General features: G+C 45.2%; 1 gene segment (V, D, J or C); it reads left to right on the top strand.

Moving 5' to 3' along the window:
• Positions 1-11,627: 11,627 nt before the first annotated feature.
• On the top strand, positions 11,628-14,134 carry LOC140479513 (immunoglobulin kappa variable 3-15-like). The segment is given in 2 exon segments: positions 11,628-11,640; positions 13,764-14,134. Coding segments are annotated over 2 exon segments (384 nt in total).
• The last annotated feature ends 6,647 nt before the right edge of the window (positions 14,135-20,781 follow it).

Below are 20,781 nucleotides of genomic sequence, written 5' to 3'. Positions count from 1 at the left end.
AACTGCCTTCCCTTCTAGAAACAGAATTCATGTAGAAGACCAAAGGGGAACGACAGTTAGACGAGCAGCTGGAATGTCTAATGATTATAGACTTCATTAAAGCCAAAACCCTGCAGATGCTGGAATCCAAAGTAGATAAACAGGAGGCTGGAAGAGCACAACAAGCCCAGCAGCATCAGGAGGTGGAGAAGTCACCTGATGGGAGACCGATCCAGAAACCTTATTCCCATCAGGCCCAGAAATGGGAGAAAAATAAAAATTGGGAATTTGTGTGGAAGGCAGGTAGCCAGGGGAGAGAATGGACAGTAGGGAACAGCCCAAGGACTCCTCCTCAGATTAAGAAAGAAATTGCTGCCGGTGGAAGTGATGCTCAGAAACTGAATATTTCTCTGGGGATAAGGTGGGCCATGTGCATATGGAATGTTGAAAGCTGTGAGGTAGACCCAGGGGATTTATGGGCGTTAATAAAATTGAGTCAGAGGAGGGAACACAAACAGATAGTCACATGGAGCAGGTTGTAGCTGTAACTATAACAAAAAGGCTGGAGGAAAATTCTGTCATTAGTAAAGGAAGTTGTAAGATAGATGAGAGGTGGACAGGACTTTTATCAAAAGGAATGGTGACTCCTTTTTCTTCAGCTAAACCCAGAACTAAACTGAGAGATACAGGAGCAACACAATCACTTTTACTGGAGAAAGAATTGATTCTCCCTCCACAGAGCTCGATGGGAGCTAAGGTATTAATCAATGGGATTGATGGAGAATATACTATATAAAGTACTTCTACTATATAAAGTACAACTGGAATGTGATTTGTTATCAGGAGAAGTAATTGATGGAGTGGGGAAAACATTCCCTGTTGAAGGAGTTGATTTCCTTCTGTGGAATGATTTGTCAGGACTAAAGGCAGTAACTTCCCCGATAATTACAGAATGTCCAAAGGAGGGCCAAGAAACAGAACAATGACAGGAACAGGTTCCTGGTCTCTCTCCTTCGTGTGAGGTAACCAGGGCAATGGTTAAACAAAATTCAGCAATTAGGGTTGATGTGACACCATAGCAAGTGAAAGTATCGCTGAAACTTTCCAAAAGGGTGACGATAATCCAGCTGGGGTGTTTGCTATGATGTCACTAATTACAGCAGATCCAAAAAGCAGATCCTGAGTGAAATAAATGAGCACAGTCAGCTCATACTGAGGTCGAGGCTGGAGGGGTTTCAGAGTGTTATTTCCTTCAGAATGGAGCACTGTTGAGGAAGTGGAGACCCCCCCTCATGGGCTCCCAGATCAAGAATGGTCAGTTAGACATTGGCTAGTGGTACCACCCAGCTATCATCGGGAGATATTGTGAGGAGCACATCAGAGTTCCATAACAGGACCATAGGGATTTGGAAAACACAGGCATCCAGAATCAGGTGTTTTATTGAGCCAAAATCATATAAAGATGTGGCGCAGTTGTATAAATGCATCATACTTGAACTCATCTTTACCAATCTGCCTACTGCGGATACATCTGTCCATGACAGTATCAGTAAGAGTGACCACCGCACACTCCATGGGAAGACCAACACCCATCTTCACATTAAGAATAGCCTCCAACGTGTTCTGTGGCACTATCACCGTGCTAACTGGGACAGACTTACAACTAATCTCACAACTCATGACTGAGCATCCATGAGGTACTGTGGGCCATCAACAGCAGCAGAATTGTGCGTCAGCCCCGTCTCGAACATTATCATCAAACCAGGGGATCAATACTGGTTCAATGGAGAATTCAGGAGGGCATACCAGGAGCAGCACCAGTCATTCACCAAGATGAGGTATTTACCTGGTGAAACCACCAAACAGAACTACTTACATGCCAAGCAGCACAAGCAAGAAGTGACAGACAGTATTAGACAACCCACAACCAATGGATCAGGTCTAAGCTCTGCAGTCCTGTCACGTCCAGTCATGAGTGCTGGTGGATGATTAAACATCTCAGGGGATGAGCAGGCTCCACAAATATCCCCATCCTCAATGACGGAAGTGTCCAACACACCAGGGCAAAAGATAAGGCTGAAGCTTTTGCAGAAATCTTCAGCCACAAGTCCTGAGTGGATAATCCATCTTTGCCTCCTCCAGTTGTCCTCAGCATTAAAGACAACCGTCTTCAGTCAATTTGATTCACTTCACGTGTTATCAAGAAATGGGTGGAGGCACTGGGTACTGCCATGGCTATGGGCCCTGACAACATTCTGGTAATAGTACTGAAGACTTGTGCTCCAGAACTTGCCACTTCCCTCGTCAAGCTGTTCCAGGAAAGTAATAACACTGGCATCTGCCCGTCAATGTGGAAAATTGCCCAATTATGTCCTGTACATAAAAAGCAGGACAAATCCAAGCCAGCCAGTAACCGCCCCATTAGTCTCCGCTCGATCATCAGGAAAGTGCTGGAATGTGTCCTCAACAGTGCTATCAATCAGCACCTGCTCAGCAATAACCTGCTCAAGTGATGCCCAGTTTGGGTTCCACCAGGGTCACTCAGATCCTGGCTTCATTACAGATGGGTTCAAACGTGGACAAAAGCGTTGAACTAGGGATTAGCAATAAATGCTGGCCTTGGGCAACTAGGGATAAGCAACAAATGCTGGCCAGCCGGTAATGCTCACATTACACAAAATGAATAATTAAAAAAAACTTGTCAAATTATAGGTAAACCTCAACATGTGATTGAACCAGCATTCTTAATTCCTCTCCCAGTTTTTGAGGAACCATTCAGTCGTGTACAGGTTTGTCAAGTAGTGAGCAAAATGGAGTACGGGATGAGAAAAGGTGTGAGAGCCAAAGATAATTGGACAATTTCCAAAGTGAACTTCCTCCAATGAGGTGAATATATTCAGAGATATTAGAGAATTCAGACACTGTATTTTTGTATCTGGAAGAAGATCAACAGAGAATACAAAGAAGTTTGTGTGAGGAGTGGTTGGTGCCTGTATTCGGTCTGTACTCGATGGAGTTTAGAAGGATGAGGGGAATCTCAGTGAAACATACAGTATACTGAGAGGCCTGGATAGACTAGACTTGGAGAAGATGTTTCCACTTGGCAGAGAGACTGAGACCTGAGGGCGCAGCCTCAGAGTGAAGGGACCATCCTTTGGAACTGAGATGAGGAGGAGATTTTACATCCAGAGAGTGGTTAATCTGTGGATTAATCATTGCCCCAGAATGCTGTGGAGGCCAAGTCATTGAGTGTATTTAAGACAGAAATCGATGAATTATTGAATGGTCAAGGGATGAAGGGTAATGGAGAAAAGGCAGGAGAATGGGGTTAACGAACAAATCAACTATGATCGAATGGCAGAGCAGACGTGATGGGCTGAATGGCCTAACTTTGCCCTGATACATGGTCTTTCAAAGATACACCTAGGTGTCCCAGATTAATCGAACATGATGTGGATGTAGGTTATTCAGGCCCAATAAAACAAAACCCATTTTAGTTAAAACCAGAGAAACAAGCCAAAGTAACAATTGAAGCTCAATATTTGTTGGAGAATCAAATGATTGAACTGTCAGAGTAATTGGAGTTCTTTTGTGGAGGATTTAACAAAAGTCAGTATCATATAAAACCCTGGATTTTTTTTTAAAAATGGCTGTCTGGAACTATTGTTCTGCCTGGAATTCCAGTTCACACCTCAACTCTGAAAGGGACACTAACCAGAACACATTCTCTTAGCTGAAACTAACTTTTACAACCTCGGCCTACTAACCCACACTACCAACAAGCAGCTTTAGAACCAAGAACCACAAAGGCCGAACACAGAAGCTGAATCCAGACACCAAACCAAGAGCATCATTGTATCAAAAAACACCCGAGAGCGGGAACACCAACCAAACGCTCTCTGAACAAGACCTTCCAGACACAGGCCTATTCTGAGCCAAGAGAAGCGATGGTGAGAACCTCAGCAACAGGACACATTTTAAACCTGTACTTTCCTCAGTGGTGAGCTGAAAATTCTGAGACCCGAAGGTTTCCCACTGAGCTCGCAGGGAGGGGATGGTGGGTGGTGACAGTGCATTCGGACCCCAAGGGTAGGAAGCCTGATTAAAGTTTCTGTGATTTAAACTGTTTCACTTGTAATTGTCGAAAGTGAGGACTGCATATGCCGGAGATCAGAGTTGGAAAGTGTGGCACTGGAAAAGCACAGCAGGTCCGACAAACAGGAGAAATGACTTTTTGGGCATCAGCCCTTCATCAGGAATGTAGTGACGGGGACAGAGGAGGACACACAGAATGTTTCGGAGAACGTCTCTGGGACACACGCACTAACTAACCCCACTGCCCTGTGACCGGCCAGGTCAACTCCCACTCTCACTCTGCCAAAGACATGCAAAGACATGCTGGACCTCCTCCACTGCCAAATCCAAGCTATCCAATGATTGGAGGAAGAATGACTTATCTTTTGCCTTGGGACCCTTTAATCACATGGCATCAACATCGACCTCACCAGTCTGCTCATCTCATCTTCCTCCACCTCAACCCACATCCAACCCTCCAATCAGCCTACCCACCTATCCACTCCACCCTCCCCTCTATCACTATCACCTCTCACCTGTATCTGCCTATCGCCTTCCAAGCTACCTTCCCTCCACCCCGACCCCCACTCTCCTATTTGTCTCTCCGCCCCCTTTCCACAGCCTCAACATTCCTGATGAAGGGCTTATGCCCAAAACATCAATTCTCATTTTCCTCAAAAGCTGCCTGCCCTGCTGTGCTTTTCCAGCACCACACTTTTAAACTCGAACTTCTAATAGTGTTTAACCAGTGTTTAATTTTATCCTGTATTTAATTACCGTCCTGTGTGTAAATTAGTAACACTTCTAATAGTGTAAACTTTTACAGTGTATGTCATTATTGTAGTCAGTATCATTGATCGTGTTAATTTCACTGTTTATTACACTGGCATTTGTTCTTGTATTATACTTATCTTTTGTATTGAATAAACACAGAGCTTCTTTTGCCCGGAACCTGTGTACTGCCTTCTTTATTTCACCATTTTAAATAAGTCTATTTGCAGAACTAGGGATCTGGGGATGATTAAAACGACCTAAAAATCAGCAAATTACTGATCACAAACGAGAGAGGGTCTCCTGATTCAATTGTAAGAGTAATTGGAGTTCTTTTGTTTAGTGACTCAGCCAGATGTTTCAATTCGATTCTGTGTACACTATAGGAAAGTGAATGTAGTCACAAAGATGGATTTGTATCCTATTGCCAGGTCAGAAGATTGCATTGAAATGATGTGTAGTGCGTCATTCCTATCGAAAATGGAATTGATGAAAGTATATTGACAAGTACCGCTGACAAGAGCAAAGGAAATTTCTGCCTTTGCTGCATTCTGGATCTTTGTACATAATGGAAACCGCAAATACATTTGAAACATGTTGGGAAGACAGGGTATAGACTGAGAGCAGAACTGAAGAAATTTAGTTGTATTCGGGAAATGGTTTTGGAAAATTTATGGAATTAAAGTTTGATAAATCCGCAGGGACCAATAACCTACATTTCAGATTACTTTAGGAATTGCCCAAAAAGTTTGGAACCATTGATGTTCAAGATAATATAGATTCTGGAGCAGTTCCCAGTGACTTGCGAATGTAACATCACTGTTTAAAATGGGAGGGAGAGATAAAACTGGGCATCTTAGACCAGTCAGCCTGACATTGGTATTGGGGAAAATACTCAAGTCCGTTGTGAAAGATTTAATTACTGAGCACATGGAAAATGGTGACAGGATTAGACAGAGTCAACATGGTTTGTGAAATGGAAATCATGCTTGACCAATTGACTGGAATTGTTCAAGGATGTAATGAGCGGATTTGACAAGGGGGAGCCAATGGATGTGGTTTATCTGGAATATTCAGAAGGTTTTATTAAGTCCCACAGTAGAAGTTAGCGTATGAAAGTAAGACTCATGGGACTGGGGGCAGTGTACTGAAGTGGATAGAGAATTGGTTGGCGGGCAAGAAACAAAGAGTAAAAGAAAATAAGGCCTTTTTCTGAAAGGGTACCACAGGCCTGGATCCAGCTATTCACAACATTTGTTCATGGTTTAGATGAAGGAACTTAAGAGTAATATCTCCAAGTTTGCAGATGACACAAAGCTGGGTGGGAGGGGGAGCTGTGAAGAAGATGCAGAGATGCCTGTGTCCGTGTGTACCAGTCACTGAAAGTCAGCGTACAGGTACAGCAGGCAGTTCAGAAGGTAAATGATATGTTACCTTTATAGTGAGAGGATTTGAGTACAGGATCAGGGATGTCTTGCTGTAATTGTATGGGCCTTAGTGAGACCACACCTGAAATATTCAAACCTAAACTGGTTCAGTGACAGGAGACAGAGGTTGGAGGCAGAAATTTGCTTATGTGACTGGGTCCAGTGTGCAGTGGGATTCCACAGGGATCAGTGCTGGGTCCCTTATTGTTCAGGATGTATTGAAACAATGAAGATGAGAATGTGAGAGGTAAGGGGTGGGGGTGAGTGGATGATGACTGAGTTTGTAGATGACACGAGGTTTGGCAGATGGTTGACAGTGAGGAAGAAGGTCTGAGGTTACAGGAGGATCTAACTGGATTGGTCAGATGGGCAGATCAGAGTCAGATGGAACATACCCCTGATAAATGTGAGGTGATGTACTTTGGACGATGTAACAGGTAAATAAAGTATTTATGAAGGTAGACAGAACACTTGCCTATATCATTTCAGGTACAGATGAGAAGACCAGGTCAGATATGGTGGAGCAATACAGAACTTTGGTTCGGCCACAGCTGGAGTACTGTGTGCAGTTCAGGTCACCACGTGATCGGAAGGATGGGATTGTACTGGAGGGAGTGCAGAGGATAGACACCAGGATGTTGCTTGGGATGAAGCATTTCAGTGATGAAGAGAGGCTGGATAAGCTAGGGTTCTTTTCTTTGAAGCAGAGAAGGTTGAAGGGGACCTGATAGAGGTATGAGGGAAATGGACAGAATGAATAGAAAGCAGTTTTTCCCCTTACTCAGAGTTGGCACACATTCAATGTGAAAGACAGGAGCTTCAGCGGGGATTTGAAGAGGAGATTTTCACCCAGAGGGTGATGGGGGTCTGGTTTGCATTGTCTGGGCTGGTAGTTGTGGTGACCTTCTAAATGTACTTGGATGAACCCTTGAAATATCATAACATTTAAAGTTATGGCCCTTGTGTTGGAAAGTTGGATGATTGCAGGTTTAGTGTGGTTTGACTGGTACACATACAATGGGTCGAAGGGCCTCTTCTGTACTGTGTGATTTTATGATTGTGTTGTGTGCAGTTTTGGTCTCCTTATCTGGGGAAGGATGTTCTGGCTGTGGAGGGAGGGCAGTGAAGGTTTACCAGACTGATTCCTGGGGATGACAGCACTTAGATCTGATGAGAAACTGGATCAGTTAGGATTATAATTACTGGAGGTTAGAAGATTGAGGGGAGTCACATTGAAAAGTCTAAAATCCTAACAGGACAAGGCAGGATGTTCCTGATGACGAGGGAGTCCAGAATCAAGGATGAAAGTTTAAGGATATGGGAAAGGACATTTAGGGCTGATATGGAGAGAAATGTTTTCATTCTACAGGAAGCCTGGAGGAGTTTCTGTCACTGAAAGCAGTTCAGCTCAAACCACTGAATGTTTTCCAGAAAGGGCACGATACAATTCTTAGAATGAAAGGGATCAAAGGTTATGGGGAGGAAGCAGGAACAGGCTCGAAGGGCTGAATGGCCTACTCCTGCTCCGAGTTTCACTGTTTGAGAGACTGTTCATCAACGTGGAAACATATTGAATTAGAGAAAAAATATGTGCCTTGGGTTAGGAATTAGTTTGGAGATAGTAGACAGAGTGAGGGGATAATGTGTGTGTCCTCCAATGAGCAAGAGGTGAATAGTGGAGTGTCCAGGGATCCATCCTGGGACTTTAGCATTTCACAATATTTCTCAATGACTTGGATGAGGGAATAGAGAGCCATATATCCAAGATTGCTGACCACACTGAGTGAGGCAGCTAGGAGGAGGTTACAGAGATGGGGAGGGTGGATGGACAAGGAGGGACTTCAGAACAAGGACGAGAATTTGAAACTCGAGGTGTTGTTGGACCGGGAGCCAGCGTAGGTCAGTGAGAACAGTGTGGGATAGAGATGGGGTTTGTTGCGAGTTCAGATACGACCAGCAGAGTTTGGGATGAGCTGAAGTTTACAGAGGGCAGTGGCTGTGATGTGGCCCAGGACAGCATTAGAATGATCACGTTTGGAGTCCCAAAGAAATGACTGAGATTTTCAGTGAATGATCTCTGTGATGTGGAGGATTTGGGGCTCAGATCAGCCTCAGAGATGAGGCCAAGATTGTAAGGAATCTGGTACGAAATAAAAGCTGAAAAAGCTGCACATTCGGCAAATGAGAAACAAAAACAGAAATTGCTCGAAAAGCTCAGCAGGTCTGGCACCATCTGTGGAGAGAAAGCAGAGTTAACATTTTGGGACAAGTGAATCTTCTCAGAACTGTTCTGAAGAAGGGTCATTTGACCCAAAAGGTTAACTCTGATTTCTTACCCCGATGCGACCTGATCTGCTGAGGTATTCTGTTTTTGTCAAGAGTCTGGTTGAGCAGCAGACAGTGCTCAGGGAGAGGGATGGAGTTTGTACCGGGAGCTGAAGAGGATGGCTTTAATCTTCCCAATATGTTTCCCAGTGAGCCTGGCTCCTCAGTCCTGTCTGCTCTGAGCTGCTGTGATTGTCACTGATTGGACACTTATTATTAGAGATTCTGACCACAGCAGAAAGCCCCAGTGTAAAAAATAACTGCAAAGACTGTCAGATCGCAAGGTTGAAACTTCACCAAAAGAGGAAGTGAAAGAAGGAGCTCGGAGCAGCTGGACATTTGTTACTGAGACGGGAGAAAACTCTGAACTGTCTGCACTCCCTGGAATCTGACCGCACAGAAGAACATTAAAACCAGGAGCGGGAGCAGGCTGTCTGGCCCCTTTGGGCTGCTCTGCCATTCAGTAAGATCATATCTGATCTTTTCATGGCCTCAGCTCCCCCTTACCCACCTTTTCACCAAAACCCTTGATTCATTTACTGTTCAAAAAATTACCTGTCTTCGCTTGAAAAACATTTACTGAGGAAACCTCAACCACTTCGCTGGGCGGGGAACTCCATCGATTCACAACCCTCTGGGTGAAGAAGTTCCTTCTCAATTCAGTCCTAAATCTGCTCCCCAGCAGAGGAGGAGATCATTCAGCCCATCGTGTCCGTGAGTGATCAAATTAATCCCACTACCCCTCCCTCTCCCCATAACCCAGCAAATCTTTCCTGTTCAGCTCGATGTCCAGCTGCCCCTTGTAGACCTGGGTCCACAGTAGAGACTGCCCCTAATCTAGGCTCCAAACTGGCACCTCATTCATTCATTGGGAGGCAAACTGTCTGGGCTGGGAAATGGAGCTCAGAATCCTGAATGTTCTATCTCCCCTCCTGATGGACATCTGATGCTGAGGTTTAGTCCTGTGGAGCTGTACAATATTTTCCTACCATACACACTTCTCCATTCTGTGTGTAAAAGGCTGGAGCGTGCCAGCAGGACATTCAACTGCAGGAGCCGTCATCAATTTGACCAATTCTGACCACACCCACTCTCTGTAAACGTTCAACTAATGACTAATATCAAATCTGTCCATCTCCTCCTTGGTGTGAGACGGGGAAGGGGCCACTCCATTTCAGACAATTTGGAATTTATGGAGCACAGATGGAGTTAGCTGAGAGAGGACATCAGAATGATGGAGTTTGGAGGTGGGATGAGCAGGAATAAGAGTTTCTGTGGTCAAGGGGCTGATGCAGAGCAGAGAAGGAAAATGTTGCGGAGTTTGAAATAAGATACCTATGTGATGGAGAGGATGTGGGATTTGAAGCTCCAATACTGAAGCGTCCGGTGGGAAAGAGGCCCAGGCTCATTGATGTCCATTGGACATTCCAGTGGGATGGAAGCACATGTTTCCTGATCTCTGTTGGACGTTCCAATTGAGTCCCATGGAATTGGAATGTTGGCATTTCTTGCAGCAATTGGAATCTTGGTATTTAATATAAAAGGACTGGATTACAGAAACAAAGAAATATTGTTACGATTCTATGAGGCATTGGTGAGACCACATCTGAAGCATTGTGTCCAGTTGTGATCTCCTTCCTTGGTGAAGGAAATGATGGCACTGGATGCAGTTCAGAGGATGTTCACCAGACTGATCCCTGGGATGAAAGGGCTGTCATATGAGGAATGGTTGAATAGCTAGTTTTTGTATTCACTGGAATTCAGTCGTATGAAGGGAGAATCTGAGTGAAGTATATAAGATGCTAAAGGGGATTGATAGGGCGGACATGGAACAGATGTTCCCTCTTGTGGGCCAGTCTTGAACAATAGATCATAGATATAGAGTGAGAGGAGGTATGTTTAAAACTGGGCTGAGGAGAAACTACAGGTGGCACAGAGGTGCAGTGCTGAGCACTGCGGCCTCACAGTGCCAGGGACCCAGGTTCGATTCCATCCTTGGGCAATTGTATGGAGTTTGTACATTCTCCCCCTGTCTGTGTGAGTTTTATCTGTGTGCTCCGATTTCCTCCCACAGTCGAATGATGTACATATTCGGAGGATTGGCCATGCTCATTTAGCCACAGTGTCCAGGAAAGTGTAGATTAGATTCCTTAGTCATGGGAAATGTAGGGTTACAGGGAAATGGTTCCGGAATGGTTCTGGGTGGAATGCTCTTTGAAGGTTCGGTGTGGACTTGTTGGGTTGAATGGCCTGGTTCCATACTGTATGGAATCTGTTCCATTCCAACTACTTCTCTCAGAGGGTTGGGAATCTGTAGAAGTCAGTGCGCAACACCCACCCCCCAGCTCTCCCATCCCCCTATCCCCCTCCCCACTCCCCCCCCCCCCCACTTCCTCAAGCCCAGTAGAGGCAGAATCAATCAACAGATTCAAGAAAGAAACAGATATTGTTCTGATGAAAAGCAGGATAGAGGGCGATTGGGAGCAGTCTGGAAAGTGGATTGGAGGTTAAGATCAGCCATGAACATGTTAAATAGCAAACGGGCTTGAAGTGCTGAATTACCTATTCCTGCTCCTCATTCCGAAGTTCAATCTTGCTAAGGCAATGAGATCCTCCTTGTTTACTGGTCTGTATTGGAGGATCCAGTCACAAAGAGACACATGTTTACTGGTCTTTATTGATGGGTCCAATTTGAAGCTGGCCCATATTTACTGATCTGTACTGGAGAGTTCAAAGAAATGGAGGTCTTTCTTTCCTAGTTTCTATTGGAGGGCCCAGCAGGAATAAGGCCTATGTTAACTAGTCTCTGCTGGAGTATTCAGTGGGGAATAGACCCATTTTTATTGGCCTCCATTGGAGGCTCCAGTGGCAAAGAGGCCTATGTTTAATGGTCTCTACTGGAGAGATCAGTGGGAATAAATTCAATGCTTACTGGTCTCCACTGGACAGTCCAGTGGGACATGAATACCGGAGTGAGTGTGGGGCCCATTTCCTTTCTATAGTAACTGTGTGATGGTCCAATCCTTATCCCAGTAAAACTGGAGCTTGACCATGGAACGGAAAGGTGAGGGGAAAGGATTGGAACATGTTGTGAATGGACAGGATGGGTCAATGGGTCAGAGCCTGTCCTATCCCTCCAGCTCACACTGATGGCCTGAGGATCTCCTCTATCTGCTGGGCTTTCATGGAATGAGGTTTGTGCCTAAACCAGTCCCCAGTAAGAATAGGCCAACAGCACAGAATTGCCATTCATTTCACGAGAATCTGACCATCTTCCTGAGAGAGGTCAAAACCTGGTCAATGAGGGAAATGGGGCTTTATTCTAGGAGTAGACATACTCCTAGTGTCAAGGTTTAACATCCATTAGTGGGGTAGAGCTGGAGCAGATTTACCCTGTATTTAACTTTTACCATTTGGGACATTGTGAGAAAGGCAGAGAGAGTGAGAGAGAGTGAGTGAGACGGAGAGAGAGAGAGAGATTGTTGGCGAGAGAGACATAGAAGGACAGGGTGTGAAAGTGAGAGAGTGGGATAAAGAGTCTCAGGCAGTGTAAGATGAGTAAAAGGGGGAGAGAGAGTGGTAGATAGAGGCAGAGATGGTGGGGTTGAAGAATAGAGATAGAGCAAGATAGAGTATGAGACAGTGTGACTCAGAGAGATGGGACAGAGAGAGAGAGACAGAGAGAGAGAGACAGAGAAGATGTGAGACAAAGAGTAAAGGCAATCCAGTGAAAGAGAGAGACAGACATGCAGACAGGTCCTGGTCACCACATTATGAGAAGGATATGACTGTACTCGAGAGGGTGCAAAGATTTCCCAGGAGGGTGTGAGCTATGAGGAAGGATTGGAAAGGCCAGGATTGTTTTTCTTGGAGCAGTGAAGGTTGAAAGGGAACCTGCTGAAGGGCAAAAAGATTATGAGGGGCAGGGATAGTGTGGACAGGAAGGCAACTTTTTCCATGAATAGAGGGATCAATATCCAGGGGCAGAGATTAGAGACTACACAGACATACAGAGATAGAAACAGAGAGCAGGAGTAGGGTTAGGGTTAGGGTTAGGGTTAGGGTTAGGGATTGGCCCTGTGAGTCTGCTCTGTTATTCAATATGACCATGGCTGATCCTCTCCCTCAATGCCAAGCTGGGATTGATGTTGCTCGAGCATTGATGACCAGTACAGACTTATTAAATGCTGTTCATGTCATTGAACTTCTGATTGAGAGAGAGACAGAAGATATATGTATATATATATATATATATAGAGAGAGAGAGAGAGAGAGAGAGAGAGAGAGAGAGAGAGAGAGCGCGCAAGTGTACATTGTGAGACTGAGTGAGAGAAGGCGAGGCATTTAATTGCTGCCCCAGGACTCACTGTTCCAATGTCCTGTAATAACGCCTGTTATAGAGATCAGTTAGAGAGCGACCGGAGGGAGGGAGACAGACAAAGAGAGAGTGAGGCAATTAGAGATTGAGGGTATAAGGAGAGAATGAGTGAAGAAATAGTTAGTAATATAAGTGAAGGAGAAAAATCAATGATAAGAAAGAGAGAGAGAGAGAGAGAGAGACCAACCAACACAGAAGGAAAGGGAGATAAACAGAGTGTCAAACTTTCATGGAAAAAGGGAAAGATATAAGTGGTTATATAATTGGGAGAGGACAGAGTCAAAGAAGGAAATAGAAAAAGAGGGAGAAAGTAAACGAATAACAGGAATATATACAAGAGAAAGATGAGAAATAGAAAAAAAGGAAAGAGGGAGAAAGGAAGTATGAAAAGGAAGGACAAGAGAGAGAGAGAGAGAAGAGGAAGTGTGAGGGGCTGATGTGGCTCTCTCTGTCTGATGTCATTTACATACTGAGGAACACCCAGTCAGACTCTCACAGGCTGCAGCTTTATAAAGCAGAGCCCAGTGAAGGGAGAGTTTATCAGGAACCAGGCACAGGGACAGGAGCACACACCATGATTTCACACATCCAGCTGATCTGGCCCCTGGCATTCTGTGTCGCAGGTACAAATCTCTCTCCTTCCACCTTGAATCTTCAGCTGCTCTCCATTTCACTTAAATTTTATTGACTTGTGATTGAAGGGAAAATGTTGAAACCAGAGGAATGCTCAGTGTCTCTGACAATCTCTCATTTGACAGGCTCTTTCTGTGACAGTTCTGACTTTACTGTGTTTCTCTCTGACCCCTCAGGTATCAGTGGGGACATCACCATGACTCAGTCTCCCCCGGTGCTGTCAGTGGGATTGGGCCAGACCGCAACCATCACCTGTATGGCCAGTCAAAGTATTAGCAACAACCTTGCTTGGTACCAGCAGCGAGAAGGTCAGAAACCCTCTCTCCTGATCTATTATGCAACAACTCGATTCACGGGAGTCTCCGAGCGATTCACCGGCAGTGGATCAGGGACCAGTTTCACCCTGACAATCAGCAACGTGCAGAATGAGGATGTCGCTGACTATTATTGCCAGTACATCTACTATAGCAGCTCCACTCTACACAGTGATACAAAGCCAGACAAAAACCTCAAGACACACAACACCACCTCGTGCCCTGACACATGAATCAGTTATATAAAATGTATAATAATGGACACACAGTTTGAACTGACACGTCCACAAATACATTCAAATGAAACTGAACAAATTACCCCATGCTGGGATGGTCACTCTCCACTACACACTCCAGTCCCTGTGCTGTCCACCACTCACTTGAAGGCCTCAAGTTTCCCTCTTACACTCCATGGCCACGCGTGAAGATCAGCTTCAAGATTTAATATCGAAAAATAAATTTCATAAAGCTCCCAAGCCCAGCTGGACACAGAGAGAGACAGAGACAGAAAGACACATGAATGAGGGAGAGACAGAGACGGGCAGAAAGAAGTTGAGAGTGAACGAGAGACTGGGAGACAGGGAGAGGTTGAGAGTGACGGGGGGAAGCAGAGAGTAGAGGTTTTTGTACAGCCTCTGCACTGGGAGCTCTCACTGTGTTACACGTTCGGTCCAGGAACCAAGCTCAGACTGAGTAAGTAAACCTCAATCCTCCGTTATTAACCCAGTCAATACTGAAATACACTTTCTAAGATACAGTGGCTGAATTGTTGAAGGTGTTAGAGGGGAGCTACAGTGAATGAAATGGTTGATTGAGGAGCACTGTGTCTAACAGTGTGTCCAGCTGTATCTCTTTAGTCCCATTGCCCCCTTTAAACAGCAAGATATAAGTCAGTCTGTTTTACTCACTGTGTGGAGGAGCTCTGTCCATTTGCAGCCTGTGGTCCCATTCCTGCAGCATGGAGTGAAATCAGTGAGTAGCCTCCTGTCAGTCTCAGTGTGACAGACACGGGCAGAGTTTGATGTGAGCTCTGGCTCCCTGTCCCAGTCTCTGATCTCACTGACCTCAGCAGCAGCAGCAGCAGCACAGTGAGACACCGAGCTCCCACCTCCCCCAGCTTTAACTCTGTTCAATCACACAATCACAAAATTGTTACTGTGCACAAGGAGGCCATTCCACCCATCCTGTCTGTACTGATTCTCTGAATGAGCAATTCACTGAGTGTCATTCCTCTGCCTTCTCCTGTCACCCTGCACATTGTTCCTTTTCAAATAACAGTCTCATTCCCTTCGGAATGTTTCAATTGAAGCTGCCTCCACCCCACTCTCAGGCAGTGCATTCCAGATCTTAACCAACTCACTGGCTGAACATGTTGTTCCCCATCTCACTTTTGTTACTTTCACTAATTACTTTCAATCTGTGGTCTCTCAGTCTCAATCCTTTCTCAATTGGATACATTTTCTCCCTATTTACTCTGTCCAAGCCCCTCCTGGTTTTAATTCCTCAAACAAATCTCCTCTCAGCCTTCTCCTAAGAAGACAGTTCCACATTCTCCAATCAATCTGTATAACTGAAGTTCCTCATCCCTGGAATGAACTTCAGGAATATTTTTTGCCATTCCTACGAAACTTCACCTCCTTCCTGAATTATTCACATTTTCTATGACCCTCATGATTTTATTAACATCTATAAGTTCACTTCTCAGACTCTTATGCGTCAGAATAAAAAGTCTCAACTTTTCCAGCCTCTCATCGTCATGAAGTCAACAGACCTTTCAGTTCAACTTGTCCATGATAACCAGATATCCGAAACTGACCTCATCCGATTACCCAGCATTTGGCTTACATCCCTCAAAACCCTTCCTATTCATGTACCCATCCGAATGCGTTTTCAATGCTGTAATAGCATCTGCCTCCAATACTTTCTCTGGCAGCTCGATGCAGACACACATCACCCTCTGTGTGACAAGTTACCCCTCAGGTCCCATTTGAATATTTTGTCTCTCACCTTAAACCTATGCCATCTTGTTTTGGACTCCCTTTCCCAAGGAAAAGGCGTTGGATATAAACTTGTCCATGCCCCTCATGATTGTATAAACATCTATAAGGTCACCCCGAAGCCTGAGATGCTGCAGGAAAAATTGGCCCAGTTTCTTCAGCCTTTTCCTATAACTCAAACCCTCCAATTCCTGGCCATGTTCTTGTAAGTATTTTCTGCTGCTTTTTAAGTTTAACAGCATCCTTACTATTGCGAGGTGATCAGGATTGTTCACATTATTCCCAAAGTGACCTCACTAATCTCCTGTACAGCTGCAACATGATGTCCCAACTCCTATCCTCAAAGCAATGACTAATAAAGGCAAGTGTACCCAACAACTTCTTCATCACCCTGTCTACCTGTGACCCACTTTCAAGTAATAACGCATTTGCATCTTCACTCTGAGGTCTCTTTGTTCAGCAACACCCCACAGGGCCCTACCACTGTATAAGTTCTGCCCTGGGTTGCCTTTCCAAAATGCAACATCCCACAGTTATCTAAACTGAACTCCATTTGGCACACATCTGCCCATTGCCCCATCTGATGAAGGTCCCGCTGTACCCTGAGATGAATTTCTTTACTATCCACGATCTCACCAATTTTGATATCATCTACAAACTTACTGTAACTCCTATATTCACATCCAAATAATTTCTTTCAATGATAAAAGTAGTGAACCCAGCACCAATGTTAGTGGCACACAGCTATTCACAGATCTCCAGTCTGAAAAGCAACCTTTTACCACCACTCTCTGTCTCCTCTCTTCAATCTAATTTTTTTTATCCCAATGGCTCACTCCCCCTGGATCCCATGTGGTCTAACCTTACTAACCAGTCTATCATGTGGAACCTTGTCAAACACTTTGCTAAAGTCCATATAGATTATGTCTACTGTTCTATCTTCATCAATCTTCTTTGTCACCTCCTCAATCAAATTCAGGAGACATGATTTCCTATGCATAAAACTACATCGATTATCCAAAGAATGTAAATGCTATCCCACAGAATCCACTCCAACATCTTACCCAGCAGTGACATCAGGCTCACTGGTCTATAGTTCCCCTGGCTTTTCCTTACAGTCTTTCTTAAATAATGACATAATATTAGCCTACCTCTCTGGTTCTCCAGCACCTTACCCATGGTTGTCAGTGATCCATATATCTCAGCAAGAGGCCCAAATATCTCTTCCCTAGTTTCCCACAATGCTCTGGGATACACATGATCAGGTCCTAGGGTTTATCTACGACCTTTATGTGTTTTCAGATCTTGACCGTCTCCTCTTTTGTGTGTGATCTCTTTTCAAGACATCACTATTTTTCCAAATTCCCTAGCTTTCTCCACAACAAATACTGACCTGAAATATTTGTTTGGGATCTCACCCATTTCTTGTGTCTTACCAAAATACAGCACTCACATTTATCTGAATTAAACTCCATCTGCCATTCCTCAGCCCACTGGCCCAGTTGCTCAAGATTCCATTGTATTCTTAGACAGCCTTCTTCGCTGCCAATAATTAGATTAGAGTCTCTACAGTGTGGAAACAGGCTCTTCGGCCCAACAAGTCCACACCGATCCTCCGAAGAGTAACACACCCAGAACCAATTCCCTATTAGTAATGCATCTAACACTATGGGCAATTTAGCATGGCTAATTCACCTGACCTGCACATCTTTGGACCATGGGAGGAAACCACAGCACCCAAAGTAAATCCATGCAGACACAGGGAGAATGTGCAAACTCCACACAAACAGTCATCCAAGGCTGGAATCGAACCTGTGACCCTAGCACGTTGAGGCTGCAGTACTAATCACTGAGCCACCGTGCTGCCCCACCTGAGCCATCACTGAGCCACCGAGGCCACCTGAAATTCACCTGAACACACTCTCCCAACTCTGGGCTCTCCCTGCCCATTACACTGCTACTATCCCAGTCTATATTCAGAAACTAAAGACCTCCCGCCCATTTATAACAACTCTATCATATTTGCAGGTCTCTGTAAATTCATGCATTTGTATTCCTCCACATCCTTCCCACTGGGAGGTGACTTGTTGACTGCACTGAGGATTCTGTGTTCCTTTGTGTTCCTCTCTGACATTCCCTCCTGGCTCCCACAGCTCTGCCAAGTTAGTTTAAACACTCTCTGACAGCACTAGTAAACCACCTCACAAGAATCTAATGCACTCCAGCCCTCTAATCCTCTTTCCAGCCCCGCAGTCACCTGTGTTCACCTCCTGATTCTATTGTCAGCTGCGTGTGGCACTGGGAGTAATCCGGAGATTCCTACGTTTGAGTTCCTGCTGCTTATTCCCTCCAGAGCTCCCGACCTTCTGACTGCAGGACCATGTTCCCTTTTCTCCATCCATCACTGGGACCGATGTGGACCCCGACTGCTGCCTGTTCCCCCTCTCCCCTCAGGGTGCTCTGCAGCCGCTCAGTGATATCCTTGACCCTGACACCAGGGAGACAACACACCATCCTGGATTCCCATCTGCAGCTACAGAAACACCTATCGATTGTCCTCACTCTCGAATATCCTCTCAGTATCGCTCTTCCAGTCTTCCTTGTGCCCTCCTGTACAGCTGAGCCCCCCACCGTGGTGCCAGTGACTTGGCTCTGGCTGCACTCCCTAGATGAACCATCATTCTCATCAGGATTTTGAACTGAATCCCGGTCGGATAGTGGGATGCACTCAGGGGATTCCTGTACTAGCTGCCTGGTCCTTTTGGACTGTCTGCTGCTCCCCCATCCCCTCTGTCCCTGCATACTCTGAAGCTGCAGAGTGACCACATCGAGAAACATGCTCTCCACGGAGCTCTCAGCCTCACGAACTCTCCGCACTGACACCAGCTGCTGCTCATGCCCCGAAACCCGGAGCTCCAACTGTTGTCACTGACCATACTTCCTGCTCTCATGGTATTCCAGGAGCTGGGAAGCATTCTGAAGTTCCCATCTAAATGCACACTCTCTCCACTCTTAGGTTATCTGTTGACAATGTTCTGAGATAAACAGCTCCAGCAGGACTCACAGTCCAGTGGGTTCAGTGTTCCAGGGTTTTGGGGAAACTCTCCAGAAGACTTTAAGAAATAGGAGCAGAAATCAGCCATTCAGCCCATTGAATCTGCTCTGCCATTTGATCTTGGCAGATATGCTTCTCACCCCCATTCTCCTGCCTACTCCACAGGAACTTTCCATCCCCTTAACAATCACGAACCTATCTATCTCTTTCTTTAATACACTCAGTGACTTGGCCTCCACTTCCCTCTGTAACAATGAGTTCCACAGATTCACCACCCTCTGGCTGAAGAAATTCCTCCTCATCACAGCTCTAAAGGGTCGGCTTTTCATTCTGAGGCTGTGCCTTGGTTCCCGAGTCTCTCCTGTTTTTGGAAACATCTTTTCCACAACCACTCTATCCAGGTTGATCAGTATTCAGCAAATTTCAATAAGATCACTCCTCGTCCTTCTAAACTCCATCGAGTACAGACCCAGAGTCCTCAACCATGCCTCATATGACAAGCCCTTCATCCCCAGGATCATTCGTGTAAACCCCTCCAATGCCAGCACATTGTTTAGAACATGGGTCCCAAATCTGTTCACAATATTCCAAATGCAGTCTGACCAGACCCTTACTCAGCCTAAGCAGTACATCTCGGCTCTTGTATTCTGGCCCTATTGAAATGAATGCTAACATTTCAATTGCCTTCCCAAGCACAAACTGGACCTGCCTGTTAAGCTGAAGAGAAACCTGAATGAGGTTTGTGCTTTAGATTTCCAAAGGCTTTCCTCATTTAGCAAACAGGCTATGCATCCTTCTTGTATTCTATCTGTCACTTCATTGCCCACTCTCTGAACCTATCCAGGACCTTTTGCAGCCTTCCCACTTCTTCAACACTCCCTGTCCCTCCAACTGTCTCATGTCACCTGCAAACTTAGCAACAATGTCTTCACTTCCTTCATCCAGATTGTTCATGTATAACGTGAATAGTTATGGTCCCAACATTGATGCCTGCAGAACTCGACTCGTCACCAGCTGCCATCTTTTCTCACTCTCTGCTTTATACCAACCTGCCAGTCCCAGTCCTCAGTCCATGCCAGTACATTGCCCCTAAAACTATGGGTGCTTATCTTACGTCAAATACCTTCTTGAAATCCAAATACATTACTTCCTCGGACTCTCCTTTGACTGGTCCATTGCCTTGTCAAAGAATTCTAACAGATTTGCCAGCCATGACCTCCCCTTGATGAAACCGTGTTGTCTCAGCCCTATTTTACCATTGCACTTCCAAGTCCTCTGCAATTTCATCCCTAAATTGAATTCTTAAATCTTACCAATAACTGAGTCCAGGCGAACTGGCCTATAATGTCCCATCTTCTACCTCCCTCCATTCTTTAACAGGGTTGGTATGTGAGCCCCTTTTTTTTATCCCTTACCCCCACCAAATCTCCACCTCCACACCCTGACTCCAATGATTCCTTAAATATCATCACCAATGCTTCCACACTCTCCTCAGTGATCTCCTTCAGAACACACGGGTGTAGTTCATCCAGACTGGATGAGTTATCCATATTCAGACCTTTCAGCTTCCCCAGTACCTCCTCCTTAGTAATGGACACTACACTCCCCTCTGCCCCCTGACAGTCTTGAAGTATTGGAACGCTGCTGGTGTTTTTCATGGTGCAGACTGATGCAAAGTACCGATTCAATTCCTTGGCTATTCCATCATTTCCTACTATTCTTTCTCCAACCTCACTTTCCAGTGATCCAATGTTTATTTTTGCCTCCCTCTTCCTTTTTATATGTCTGCTAAAACTCTTGCAATCTTCTTTTGTATTACTGGCGAGCA

This window comes from Chiloscyllium punctatum, chromosome 7 (genome assembly GCF_047496795.1).
Source record: "Chiloscyllium punctatum isolate Juve2018m chromosome 7, sChiPun1.3, whole genome shotgun sequence".
Taxonomy (NCBI): Eukaryota; Metazoa; Chordata; class Chondrichthyes; order Orectolobiformes; family Hemiscylliidae; genus Chiloscyllium; species Chiloscyllium punctatum.
This window is presented reverse-complemented; position numbering and strand designations above follow the sequence as displayed.